A 12,833-nucleotide genomic window follows, 5' to 3' on the forward strand; every position below is an offset into this window, starting at 1 on the left:
CTTTATGGAAAGCAACATAAAAGGTATTCTGACTGACGTGTTCTTTCTTCCGCCACAGATTTCGCACCTTCCCACTCTTTTCCCTTCCCAGTCACGACTGGTTCATCGTCACGGCTCCTTTTACAATGGGTAAGCTCTTGCTTTCTGTTCTACGCCAGAGGCGCTCGTGTTTGGGGAGCAAACCGCAGGAACAACCCTACCGGGAACCCGACAAGGCCGCTCCTTTCCCAGGTTCGAATCGTCCGAGACACGGGGTCCCGCTCGCCCTCGCCCTTCGTTCCAGTGTTTTCCTTATCAGGACCGTCGCTCGTCTTCCCACGTCATCCGCCCCCTTTGTCCAGTTCCATTTTCCGTCTCTGGGGGAAACCTGAGAATCATCGTACACGTCGAACACATTCTGCACACTCTCACCAGGATGAACTTCGCAAACATGGGCCGGCATGGTCCCAAGTCTCATCCCAAGAGCGTTCAGTTCGAGAGTCATGATGGGGCGGTACACCCCAGCAGCCCCGGGGTCCGGACCAGCAGCCTGCCCTTGGGTGGAAATGACGAGAAGACGGGCACGCCCATCCGCCACTACCGGAGCATGTTGAATGTCGGGGACCCACCGAAGCTCCCAACGACCGCGCCACTCTCCTATGATGAACTGTATCCCAAAAACGCCGAGCCTGTTCCGCTCCGAAAGCGCCCATCGAAAACGTCATTTGACAGTCAGGCTCCGCGTACCCCCAAACAGGACATTCCCATTATCAAATAGCCGGGCATCTTTTGGCGCAGAATGATACTAACTCATCTTTTCCCTCCAGCTGCAAACGGTATTCCCACCAATTTCCCTCCCCCTGCCCCGGCGCACCCAACGCCCCTTGGCAAGCCTTCGACATCTGGATCGGAGGATTCTAGAGGAGCTCCATCTTCTGACTTCGTGGCCGCAGCTCCTCCAGCTACGAGTGACAACAGAAACATTGTCCGTAGGAAGCTGACGGGCTACGTTGGCTTCGCCAATCTCCCTAACCAATGGCACCGCAAGAGCGTCCGGAAGGGCTTCAACTTCAATGTGATGGTTGTTGGTACGTATTCTCCCTTGAACGTGGTGGAACTAGTTTCTGACGTTTCCTGCAGGTGAATCCGGCCTCGGAAAGTCGACCCTCGTCAACACTCTCTTCAACACTTCCCTGTACCCGCCCAAGGAGCGCAAGGGCCCCAGCCTGGACATCATTCCCAAGACCGTCACCATCCAGTCCATCAGCGCCGACATCGAGGAGGCGGGCGTGCGGCTGCGGCTGACAGTTGTTGACACACCCGGCTTCGGCGATTTTGTGAACAATGACGAATCTTGGCGGCCGATTGTCGACAACATTGAGCAGCGTTTCGATGCTTACCTGGATGCTGAGAACAAGGTCAACCGCATGAACATTGTCGACAACCGCATCCACGCATGCGTCTTTTTCATCCAGCCGACGGGCCACTCGCTGAAGCCTCTGGACATCGAAGTCATGAAGCGGCTGCATACCAAGGTCAACCTGATCCCGGTCATTGCCAAGGCCGATACCCTGACCGATGAGGAGATCGCTGCCTTCAAGGCCAGAGTAAGTTCTAGAGCGGTTCTGGAATTTTTCGAACAGATGCTAACGATGTTGCCTCCTAGATCCTTGCGGATATCAAGTACCACAAGGTCCAGATCTTCGAGGGCCCTCGCTACGAGCTCGATGATGAGGAGACGATCGCGGAGAACAACGAGATCATGTCCAAGGTTCCGTTCGCCGTTGTCGGCGCCAACAATGAGGTGACCAACGCGGATGGGCGCAAGGTCCGCGGCCGGCGCTATCCTTGGGGCGTGATCGAGGTGGACAACGAGGAGCACTGCGACTTCGTCAAGTTGCGCCAGATGCTCATCCGTACCCACATGGAGGAGCTCAAGGAGCACACTAACAACATTCTCTATGAGAACTACCGGACGGATAAGCTGATTGCTATGGGTGTCTCTCAAGACCCGAGCGTTTTCAAGGAGGTCAACCCTGCCGTCAAGCAGGAAGAGGAGCGCGCCCTCCACGAACAGAAGCTGGCCAAGATGGAGGCTGAGATGAAGATGGTCTTCCAACAAAAGGTTGCCGAGAAGGAGTCCAAACTGAAGCAGAGCGAAGAGGAGCTCTACGCCCGTCATCGGGAAATGAAGGAGCAGCTAGAGCGGCAACGGCTGGAGCTCGAAGAGAAGAAGTCGAGGGTGGAGAGCGGGCGGCCGCTGGAGAAGGAGCCCAAGAGGAAGGGGTTCTCCCTCCGATAATCTTGCCGCTCTCTACCACCTCTCGCCTTCTTTTACTTCTACGACCCATCTCAGTACCATGATGCCCAACCGATACCAGCTCGCCGCGTCTTTTCTTTTGCCTCTTTGTTGTTTCATATTGTCTCCCTTATTAATCACACCCCTCTAATACTCGTGGGAAAGATTGCCCGGAAGGCGGCCAAAAAAAAACACCTTCAACGGCGCAGTCGGGGTACTTGGGAAAGTGCTTCGCTCCCAGCAAAATGGTCTAGACGGCTTCCGGTAGACCGGAGTTTCCATCGTCGGGGGTTAGGATTCCGGCTGGCTGTTCCTGAAATTTACTGTGCAGAAATAATTGGCTTGGTTGGGGTGGGGGTGCCCGGAACCATATCTCCATGACCCGAGCACGATTTGAGCAGAACCATGATCATTTCGGCTTGGAAGGGCAATGACCGGGGGCGTTGCAAGATCGGAAACTGCGATAGGATTCTATGATACGGCTAGAGACGTCACACGAGCCTGATTCGACCCCGGTTCACGACATTCCCTGGTTCGCACCAGAAAATCTTACGACGTTTACTTTTAACTTCACACCGACCTTCCTCTCCAACCAGCCGGCCAAGTCATTGGAGACGATGTTTTTCTAGGTTCGGGGGGGAGTCCAAGAGGGAGCACCATCTCTGAAAGCCGGGTTGAGGCCGGACGGTAACTGTGCGGGAACAAGACAAGGAAGATTGCCTGGGCGAAGGCGCTACGGCGGATTATCCGCCGACATTTCATGACCAGTCGAGAGGGTCGGCAAAGAAGGCGGCGTCTTTTTCCTTACCATACCCCAACTTCTACTTCCTGTCTTTCATTGTTTTGCGGCCTTCCCGTTCGGAGCGGTCGAACACTGTATTACTCTCGGCTGTCGCCATACCCCCTTTTTATTTATTTTTTTTACTTCTCCTATGCTTTACGCTCTACCACCCAACTACCTACCGACCTGCTTCGCCTTATTTTCTCTGTTGTTTTGTGGTTTAGCTTAGTGTCTGTGTCTGCAATAAAAGGATCCGTCTTTTTCTCTGAAACTGTGACTGTCGCCCGCGTGGAATGGTGCGTAGATACCTATTCTCTAGTGAGGTCGTGGTTAGCTGTGAAGGGCGAGTAGGCTGAGCGCGTGTCGTTCAACCAGTCTGCTCCTCCATTTATGTCCTGGCATAGCCTGATGATGCAGCAAGACTCTAGCGTCTATTGAAGACACTTAACACATCAGCATCTTACTCCGTGAGCTAGCAGTATCAACAGCCAGTCATAAACTAGTTGATACAATTCGATGTTGGAATTACGTCAATTCTCGACCCCTCCAGTCAACTAGTAAAGCGATGGTACCATATTGTACAATTACACCTAGAATACAGGCAGCATGTCTTGCCCGCCCTGGGCATTTCCCGCCGGGCCGGTGCTAGCAGGTAGAAAGGATGTATCGTCTAGCTGCTGGCACGACGATGATATTTACATTTCGTACACATGAAACCTCGTCCTCGTGCTCTTCTTCCCGCGTCTCGAGATATATCCCCCGCCTCCGGCGCGCGAGTCCTCCATACGAGACCCCCTCTACGCCTACCCACCACCGTCCCGCCTCTTGTCTCATCTATCTCTCTATCCGCGATGCATCCATCATACTCCCTGGCGCCGCTCAACTCCTCCTCAGATACCAGTTGAAGGCCAGCTGGGAGACCTTGGACGAGAAGGGCGTGGGCACCTCGGAGATGCCGGGGCGGGCGACCGGGTGGCGGAGGTAGACGGCGGCGCAGATCTTTTGGTTGACCTCAAGGTAACGGGGGATGAAGGCAAAGGGTGACATCCAGTCGCGGGGCTCCCAGGGCGTGAGGTACGGCTTGGACAAGTCGTAAGGGTTGTCGTCGGTAGCGGCGGCGGCGGAGCCGCGGTTCTCGGCTTCGTCGCGGAGCGCTTTCCGGATGGCGTTCTGCTGCGAACGCCCTAGCCGCAACCAGCGTTTTGCTTTGCTGTCTGCTGCCTCGGCTTCTTGCTGCTGCTTGCTCAACTGGTCGAAGACGGCCTGTTGGACGTCCCCAATCTGCTTGTTCTCGCGCTCGGCGGGTGTGAGGCTGAGGTACCGGAACATGGCCTGCATCTGCGACTTGACGCCCTGCGGCGGGATGGCCTGGCTGAGGACCGATTTCATCTCCCTGACCAGCTCCCGCAAATATTGCTTTTGTTTGGCCCGGAGCCGCGAGCCGCGCTTGTACTGCCCGACGTCGTAGGCAACTTTCCTTAACTCGGCAAAGAATTGGAGGTTCTGCTTCCGGATGGCTTCGTCGTCTAACTCTTCTTCGGCAGCTTCGGCGGCCTCGGGAACCTCAGCGGACGCTCCCTCGGCCTTGGCTTTGTTCATATCGGCCTTGTAAAGGCGGAGTTTGGGGACCTTGCGTGGTTCTTTTGCACTCCTCTTCGGCTTGCCCGTTGCTGTCATAACACGCTCAATGTCGACTTGGAACATGTCGCCTGGGTTGAGCAGGTAGCTGGGATGCAACATCTAGGTTGGGGAATCATGTCAGAGCTGTCTGGGCCGAATTTCTCAGGCGCGGGGAATATCAAGGGAAGTGGTACCTTCTTCCCGTTCACTGTCACGGCGCCGTGCAGGACGAACTGGCGGGCCTGTCTTGCGCTGCTGGCAAAGAGGGCCCGGAAGATGGCAATATCTAGGCGGCGTTCCAGAGGAGCAAAGGTCATCTGCATGTAGGGGGTTGGTTGGTCCAGATTGCCCTTATTCTTCATCCAGTTCTTGTTGTCGTCCTGACCGCTGCGGCCAGAACCACGGCCGGCAGCCTGCTCACTGCCGTCGCGCCTGGCCATGTAGGCGGGGTCCATGTTGACGGCGGAGAGAGGCCGACGGCTAAACATGCGCTCCCATTGGTATTCCTTAATGTGCTCGCCGTGGTAGCCGCGTGTCAGGGACTTGGCTATCCATTTCTGCTGGAAGAAGGTCTTGGGCATGAAGTTGGGCGTCCGCAGCTTCACGAGGTTGAACAGGTTGTACTTGTTCCATGTTTGGCGGATGCGCTAGACCGAGCGAGCACTCGAAATCAGCAACTGGCGGGGAGAGCAGAGAGCTGTCTCGCTGGGACTCACCGGCCGCCTTAGGCCATGGAACCTCAATAACCTGCGCTGCTTCATCTTGTCTGTTGCTTCGGAATGCGATGGCTACCCAATTGATGCTCCCCTACCGTTATGGGAGACCGCCAGACTGCGCACCAAGGATCTGGGCGCCTGGATAGACAGCGTCGCTAACACTTGCTATCCGCCGAAAAGATTTCCAACGCACTCCCGACGCGCCGACTCACGTGAGACGCCAGGGGTACCGAGCGCTCGAGCCGCTGAGAGAGGTGGGCATTCTGGGTGGGCTCTTGCTCCACGGGCGGCTTGGCGACCCTGCAATTCGGGCGGTGAAGAGCTGCAAAAGAAAAAAAAAAAAAAAAAAAAAAAAGAGCAATTGGAGCTGCTTAGTGTGGGGTCAGCTCCCGCCGCCTTATTTTTTGCACGCGCTTGCCGATTCCATTGTCCTTCAGGGTCGCGCCAATTGATAAGAAGGCGACAAACCATTTTGACAGTACCATAGGTAACCAGCCCCTATTATTCTCACACCCGGACCCTATTGTATATATTCTGTATGTTTCTCTTCTCCGGCTCTACACGGGGAACCCATCATCTTCCTCTGTAAGCTAAAGAAAAATAACCGATTCGTCGCCCAAATCCTAGCTCGGCCTGGCGCATCCTGGTGACTCTACAACTTAAACTGTATCGCCGCTTGAGTCAACTACCCCACCAAGAATTTCGAGCAGCCCTGTGCCTCCCCCAAAACCACGCTCTTCCCTTTCCCATCAACCCCTCCTGTTTCCAGGCAGATCAACGTTTTCGTCCCAGCAGGCATTGGACTGATATTTTCCGCTTGGCCGCCTTGAGATTCAATCGCCTGACTCTCAGCCGTAGCGCATTTTCCCTTCTATTCCCTCTGGCGCATCGCCGCTCTCCGTTCAGCATGAGCGAAGCAGCCGTCAAGGACCAGCCCCAGGCGGCTCCGGCCGCCGCCGCCACCACCAACGAGGCCCAGCCCGTGCAGGAGAGCACCTCTGCTGCTGAAACCACAGAGCAGAACGGCGAGAAGACGGAGGCCGCGTCTCGGGACCAGAACGGCGCCGACAAGAAGACGGATGCCGCCTCCAAAGGGCAGAATGGCGCCGACCAGACGGCCGGTGGCATGCTGAAGACGAGGGGTCAGATTGACCGTCAGGACTTTAAGAAGAACAGGAAGTACGATCCTAGCACTCAGCCTGTGACTGATGACCCGGTCAAGATCCGCAACCAGGTATGCGCATATCCTTCCCGAGGAAAACGTGCTGCTTCTGGGCACCTCAGTTCTGACCGGCTCGCGTACAGGTTGAGTTCTACTTCAGCGACAGCAACCTGCCGGGGGACAAGTTCATGTGGGAGAGCACCGGAGGCGAGGAGAACAAGCCCATCTCGCTCAAGACCATTTGCAACTTCAAGCGCATGCACAAGTTCCAGCCTTACACCGCCGTCGTGGCCGCCCTTCGCGACAGCACTTTCCTCGAGGTGTCGGGCGAGGAGGGCCAGGAGGTTGTCAAGCGCAAGAAGGCGTACACCTCGTCCAGCGACGCGCAAAAGGCAAAGCTGCACGCGAGCGTCTACGTGAAGGGCTTCGGCGACGAGGAGCCATCGACCCAGTTCGACATCGAAGCCTTCTTTGCCCCCTACGGCCCCGTCAACTTGGTGAAGCTCCGGCGGACCGCCGAAGACTTCTTCAAGGGATCCGTCTTCGTCGAATTTGCCAGTGCCGAGCTTGCCGATGCCTTTGTGAAGCTCGATCCGGCCCCGACCTGGAAGGGCCACGAACTGTTGATCATGAAGAAGCTTGACTACCTCGAGGAGAAGAACAGGCAGATCAAGGAGGGCCTCTTGGAGCCCAGCAGTAGCCGGCAGAATGCATTCTGGGAGGGCAAGGAGAAGGGGAGCAGAGGCGGGCGTGGCGGGGCTCGTGGGCGTGGTCGGGGTCGTGATGGCAAGTCTGATGACTGGAAGAAAAGGCGTGAGGATGACCAGAAGAACGGTTTCAAGAATGGACGGAGCCGTGGCAGGGGCAGGGGCGGCCGCGGCGGCCGCGACAACCAAAACAGGGGCCGCGAGGAGAAGAAGACCGAGGAGGTCAAGAAGAACACCAATGAGTACGCCTCGCTCCTCCCTTGCAGCTATACTCTTGCTAACAGCCCGATGCAGTGTCCAAATTCCCACCATCCAGTCCACTGCCGAGACTAACGGTAAGCGGGCGCGGGAGGACGACGGTGATTCGGCCCCTCCCGCGAAGAAGGTTGATACCAAGCCGGAAGCCGTGGCGGCGCAATAAATAGGCTGGCGTTTTTGGCCGAAACAAGGGCTTTCTGTTTTTACATGTTCATGGTTGGGATCCGACTGAGCTGTAAACTATCGTTGGACGGCGTTCCGGCTGGTCTTTGCTTTAGATGGGACGGTCCGTTCAGAAAATCCAAGTTGGGGCTGATAACGATGGGCGTTCGTTTAACGACTCGAAGAGCGTGTATGTTGCCGAGGTTCGGACGAATCGGTCCTTTTTTTTTTTTTTTTGGATTTCAGTCTTGGAATTATGATAGCGCGGTGAAATGGACAATGCGCGTCTTTGGTCAGAGGTGACCTTTCTCGCATTATGATTCGATGTTACCGACGACGGAGAAATCACCTACTATAAGAGACAAGACTCTAGTGAAACAGTATGACCAAACTAAACGTCGTCAATCCGTTCCCGGATATTCACTCCCGAGTATCGCACATGTTATCACCTTAGCCAAGTGCATTGATATATCTCATCACCCGCGCCGTCTAGTACATACGACCATACGCAGTAGAAAATACGGGATCCCGTCCGCTCTCCCTTAGTCAAGCTACTGACGGCCAGACTAGTAGTTGGGTCGGTGACGACCAGCGAATCCCTGGTGTTGTATGTTTTTCTTCATCTTTTTTTTTTTCATGGTCTGTCCCAACCTATCTTTGCTTTCCTCTTTGGTTTGGCCGCCTATCAGTGGCCGCGTCCGAGGATACAAGTCAACGTTCAATGGTTGATCAACTCACCTCAACGGCTGGCGCTGGCTTGGTGCTTGGTGAAATTGATAAACTCGGATCCCCCTAAACCAGCAACGCATTGTTAACCAACAAAACCATACTGGATACTCAGAATACTCTTCATGGCATTACATAAAGTCCTAATCTTAGGTTATGGTATTCTTATTTTATCCCTATCATGAGTAGAAAGGTATCACATGGGGTCTGGCACAAACCGACCAGGACTTCTCATCCTCCAACCCCTGCCTTTAAACTGACGAAGGAAGGAGAGTCAGATGTCCACTAATGTTATACTGTATATTACAATACCGCATATAGTGAGAGAGAACACAGGTCCCAAGTAATTGATCTGCGGCGTCCCCGAAATCGGGGGGAAATAATTCATTTCGGTCTATTATACCGAGCGGAAAACGAGCTCTTCAAGCCGGCCTAGCAAATATTATCGCAACGGAACGTAATACAACGCAAAACCAGAACTAAGACCGACTCTTGACCCTCACCCCGGGTTTCTAAGATTCTCTGCGTCTTTCTTTTCTGCTCCCTATCCGACCGGGTTACCGCTCCGCAGCAAGTCATACATCGCCTGCTCGTCCCCACCCATGCTGCTATACGCGTGGCTCGACAGGTTCATGGACCTGTGGCTGCCCCCCCCGCCGCCGTGCCCATGCGCGGCGGCGTGGTTCGTAGCATGCCCGTGTCCATGTCCATGATCTTGACCGTGGGATGCGGAGCCAGCGACAGCAGCGTTCGGATTGTAACCCCCAGGAGCGGCCGCGTTGTTGGCTGCAAAGGCGTACCAGCCCCGATGGCTGGTGCTGATGGCCGCGGTGTGGGGCTGCTGCGTCATGTATCCGCTGTAGTTCTGTTGTTGCTGTTGCTGCTGCCGCCGTTGTTGCTGCTGGGTTTGTTGAGGTTGATGAGGTTGTTGGGGCTGTTTTTGTTGTTGTTGAGCATACACACTGGATGAGCCCCGAGCTTGAGTTGATAGCTGGGGGTGGGCATTGAACCCCTGTGATAACTGTGACTGCTCGGGGTTTGAGGACATGTTGTGGGATGAAGAGGTGCCTGCCGTCGCCTGGGTTGCGTTGTAGATGCGCGGGTTTCTAGCCTGCGAGGTAGAGGCGGCGCCTCCCCACTGTGTTGTGTTGGTGCCTGCCACTGAGGTTGAAGGGTAAGACGAGGCCACGGTCTGCGGCGCCGGGGTGGGCATCGTGGAAGAGGCGGGGTTGGCTAGGCATATGTTGTAATTGTCAAAGGATGAATAAGAGTTGGATGAGGTGGAGGCTTGATTGTTGGTATATGGCTGGTATGTGATGCGATCACTGGACGAATCCGGCTGGGTGCTCGCGGCGCTCGGATACTGGTTGTAAGAGTTGTAGCCATCCGTTGATGTCGGCTGCTGGGCCGTCGCAGCAGATTCATAACCCGAGTTATCAGCAAGGGGTTGGGTCCCTTGTGATTGACCTGGTCGAGCTGCTGGTATACTATGCACTGTGGTATGGTTCTGGACCCGACTCTGCCGTGACTTGGAACGACCGGGTGGAGCAGCAGCCTGAGACGGAGAGGTGCGCATCGGCTGTGTCGTCTCTGGAGTGGGTTGGTTCGCAGTCACCCAGCTCGAAACGCGCTGCTGCAGATCACCGTACCCCTGCGAGCCCAGTGCGGGCTTCTTCATCCTTGATTGCCTCGGTGAAGTCCTGGTTGCGGAGACTGCCATGGTAGGCTGACCGGACATAGACTGCCAACTGCTTTGAGCATTCATGGTAGTATCGGTTGTTGCAGTCAGGTGAGAAGATTGACTGGTCGGGAGACTGCGCCTTGAAGCGGGTTGCGGGACGGACTTGCCGCGCTGAACTTGTTCAACCGCAATGGTAGTTTTCTCTGTGTACTCGGGGGCTGCTCTATCAGCCTGGGTTGAGTACGTATAGCCATGCAGTGAGTTCTCCGGGGTTTCCGAAAGCGAGTGCGAGATGTACCCCATCGGGGCCGATGGTGTACTGGACTGGGGCGGTTCAGAGGTGGTAGTCGCTCCGACCTGAGGGAACGTCAGCCGGGAAGAATGCTGGTAAATGCCATGTGACTGCGCGAGCGTGTTGGAAGGCGATGCAGTTTCATGGTGAACTGGGTCTGAGATCGGCTCATTTACCGTCTCATTGACTTGTTCATGGATTGGCTCATGAACCGGCCCGCCGACCGCTACGGTATGGAAACCTGGTGCCCCCAGATCTTCGGGTTCTTCGTCCGGTACTGCCGTTGCAGCGCTCTGTCCAGGCGCCTCCTGTTCTGCTGGCGGAGCTTTGCTCTGCTTCGGCTTCGCAGCTGAGTAGACACATTGGAGCCCTTCCAACACGCAACTTGAGCACGATGGATTTTTCTTATCACACTGCACAATGCTGTCAGATTGCGGTTCGGTTTCACCTGTGCGGGAATCGTCCTACTAACCTTGCCCCTGAAGTTAACAACACGACAATTGTCGCATATACGCTGTGAAGGTGTTTTTCGCTTCCTCCCTGCAGCCTCGACATTCTGCGGTGCATGCCCCGCTTCCGGCATGGGTGAGGCTTCCGCGTCCGGCTGCTTCTTCGGTTTATTCGATTTGGGTGTCTCCGTCGCCGGCATCGCCGAGCCTGGAGTGCTCTGCCCGTCAGGCGTGGCTTGACCAGAGCTCGCCTCATCCTTATCAGGATGGACGATGCGAAGCCGCTCGGCGCCGTACTTAACTAGCATGGCCAGAGAATCCTGTTGCAGTTCTGGGGACTGATTGGCAAATATACTGAATTGTTCCGCTGAAAGCGTCTTAGGATCAATGTTGCTTTCCGTAAGCAGCTTGATCGCCAGATCTCGCCGTCTTGCCGCCTCTCCTGGAGGGAGATTTAGAATGGAGTGGCTATGCACATCGTCATCGGTAGCTGCAGCATCCGCGGCGTTGGCGCTAACGAGGCCTTCTGGGTAATTGCTTGAACCATCCGGCGGGGCGCCTCCGGTAGATTCGACTTGTGTATTGTAGAGCTGCCGCGGCGTTGCGTGGCCAACAGGTAGGGCGCCCGGCATCTCTGGAGGCAGGGCGCTGCCCTCGGGGCCAGTCGGGGCGGCAGAGTCCTTCTTCTTGCGCCGCCTCTTCGACTGTGAGCCTTCCCCATCTGCAGTCCTATTCTCTCCTGCGCGCTTCTTCGGCGTCTTGGACTTCGGCTCCTTGGGTGTCTTCCGTTCCTTTAGTGGCTTGGGTTCCTTCGGTTTCTTTGCTGGTGTCTTGACGGGAGGCGCGGCCGGCGGCGGCGCAAGAAGCTCGATCAGCTGAGCGACCGTCTTGTGCATCGGCATATGCTCGTACTTGACGTCGATGGTCCTGGTCGACTTCACAAAGGCGATCTTGACGGATCCCCGGCAGTCAAAGGCCGGGCGAGCTTCAATGTCCTCGTCAGCAATCACAGACGCTCCAACTCCGAAGTACAAACTTACCCATATGAACCGGATCCTGCCCGCCCTTCTCGCTCCATTCACCGACGAGGACCTTGGCGGGGGTCTTGGTGGACCGACGACTCCATGATTGCCACGAATCCTTACAGATGTAGGTAAAGGTCCAGCCCTGCTGGGCCCGCGACACCTGGCGCACAGTCCAGTCGCTCCCGTCCACCTCATCCAGCCCGCTTATGATGTGCCTGGTAATCGACGTCTGCAGCACGGGATCATCGAGCGGCTGGTTGACCAGGGCGTCGATCGCGTTGATCCTGCGCGTCGCCTGCCTGCCATTCACGACCGCGGGGGGTGCGGCAATTGACCGTGTCCCGCCCAGCAGCGGGTCGATATTGGACGCGTTCTCGAGTGCCTCGTTTTCGGTTTCGGTGACTGGTATCTCGAAGATGGTGGTTGAGCGCAGCTCGAACGTGACCGAGATGTGTTCGGCTCGCGTCTCGCTCACACGTTTGCTGAATAGATCGCGTAGTTTATCCTGGAGGTCGGCGATGGAGTCGCACGAGGGGTTCGACTGGCTGGCCCCCAGCAACGCCTCCATAGTCGGTCTTCTGGATCAGGAGCGACTGATGCGATCATCTGGGATTGATGGGGAGGTGTTTATGCTTTTTTTTTTTTTCTTCGCCCAGAGATTGGTCTCCGTGTCGATTTGATTCCCAAGGCTTACGCACAGCTGTTAGCGAAAACCCCGATGTCGGTTTCCAGACGCGGTTTGTCAGCTCTAACGGCCGATTTGGTGAGGGAGTTGCCGCGTGCACGCGGCCGTTATCCATACATGGGATTTCAGTGGCACTTGGCGGGGTGTAAGCTTACCTGAAATCGTACGGTAATCTATATTACCCCTTGCCCGTGCTTCTAGCTAGATGGAGGGAAAGTCAAGAGCCAACATACCAACCGAAAGACATTGAGTTCGCAAAGCAACGGTATTCTACAGTACCCCATCTTAAAA

At 55.8% G+C, this 12,833-nt stretch overlaps 4 protein-coding genes and 1 non-coding gene across 5 annotated transcripts; 3 read left to right on the forward strand and 2 right to left on the reverse strand.

Annotated features, from left to right (window-relative positions):
- Positions 1-430: 430 nt before the first annotated feature.
- CDC3 (Cell division control protein 3) lies at positions 431-2,281 on the forward strand (the record flags this gene model as incomplete). The annotated part of the gene is made up of 4 exons (XM_071064540.1): positions 431-710; positions 807-1,067; positions 1,120-1,586; positions 1,646-2,281. The coding sequence occupies 4 exons, from the start codon at positions 431-433 to the stop codon at positions 2,279-2,281; spliced, it is 1,644 nt and encodes a 547-aa protein (XP_070920641.1).
- Positions 2,282-3,938: 1,657 nt separating this feature from the next.
- On the reverse strand, positions 3,939-5,440 carry MFIFM68171_09122 (mitochondrial 37S ribosomal protein uS4m; the record flags this gene model as incomplete). Its single annotated transcript, XM_071064541.1, has 3 exons — positions 3,939-4,799; positions 4,874-5,326; positions 5,396-5,440. The coding sequence occupies 3 exons, from the start codon at positions 5,438-5,440 to the stop codon at positions 3,939-3,941; spliced, it is 1,359 nt and encodes a 452-aa protein (XP_070920642.1).
- Positions 5,441-6,302: 862 nt separating this feature from the next.
- Positions 6,303-7,685, forward strand: MFIFM68171_09123 (RNA-binding La domain protein; the record flags this gene model as incomplete). Its single annotated transcript, XM_071064542.1, has 3 exons — positions 6,303-6,629; positions 6,701-7,506; positions 7,559-7,685. The coding sequence occupies 3 exons, from the start codon at positions 6,303-6,305 to the stop codon at positions 7,683-7,685; spliced, it is 1,260 nt and encodes a 419-aa protein (XP_070920643.1).
- Positions 7,686-8,180: 495 nt separating this feature from the next.
- On the forward strand, positions 8,181-8,296 carry MP_IFM68171_r71. Its single transcript, XR_011606018.1, has one exon. It is a non-coding gene; the product is annotated as a 5S ribosomal RNA (ribosomal RNA).
- Positions 8,297-8,954: 658 nt separating this feature from the next.
- MFIFM68171_09124 (Zn(2)-C6 fungal-type domain-containing protein) lies at positions 8,955-12,425 on the reverse strand (the record flags this gene model as incomplete). Its single annotated transcript, XM_071064543.1, has 3 exons — positions 8,955-10,796; positions 10,856-11,817; positions 11,873-12,425. The coding sequence occupies 3 exons, from the start codon at positions 12,423-12,425 to the stop codon at positions 8,955-8,957; spliced, it is 3,357 nt and encodes a 1,118-aa protein (XP_070920644.1).
- Positions 12,426-12,833: the final 408 nt, after the last annotated feature.

This window comes from Madurella fahalii (assembly GCF_045866475.1).
Source record: "Madurella fahalii IFM 68171 DNA, scaffold_5, whole genome shotgun sequence".
NCBI classification, from domain to species: domain Eukaryota; kingdom Fungi; phylum Ascomycota; class Sordariomycetes; order Sordariales; genus Madurella; species Madurella fahalii.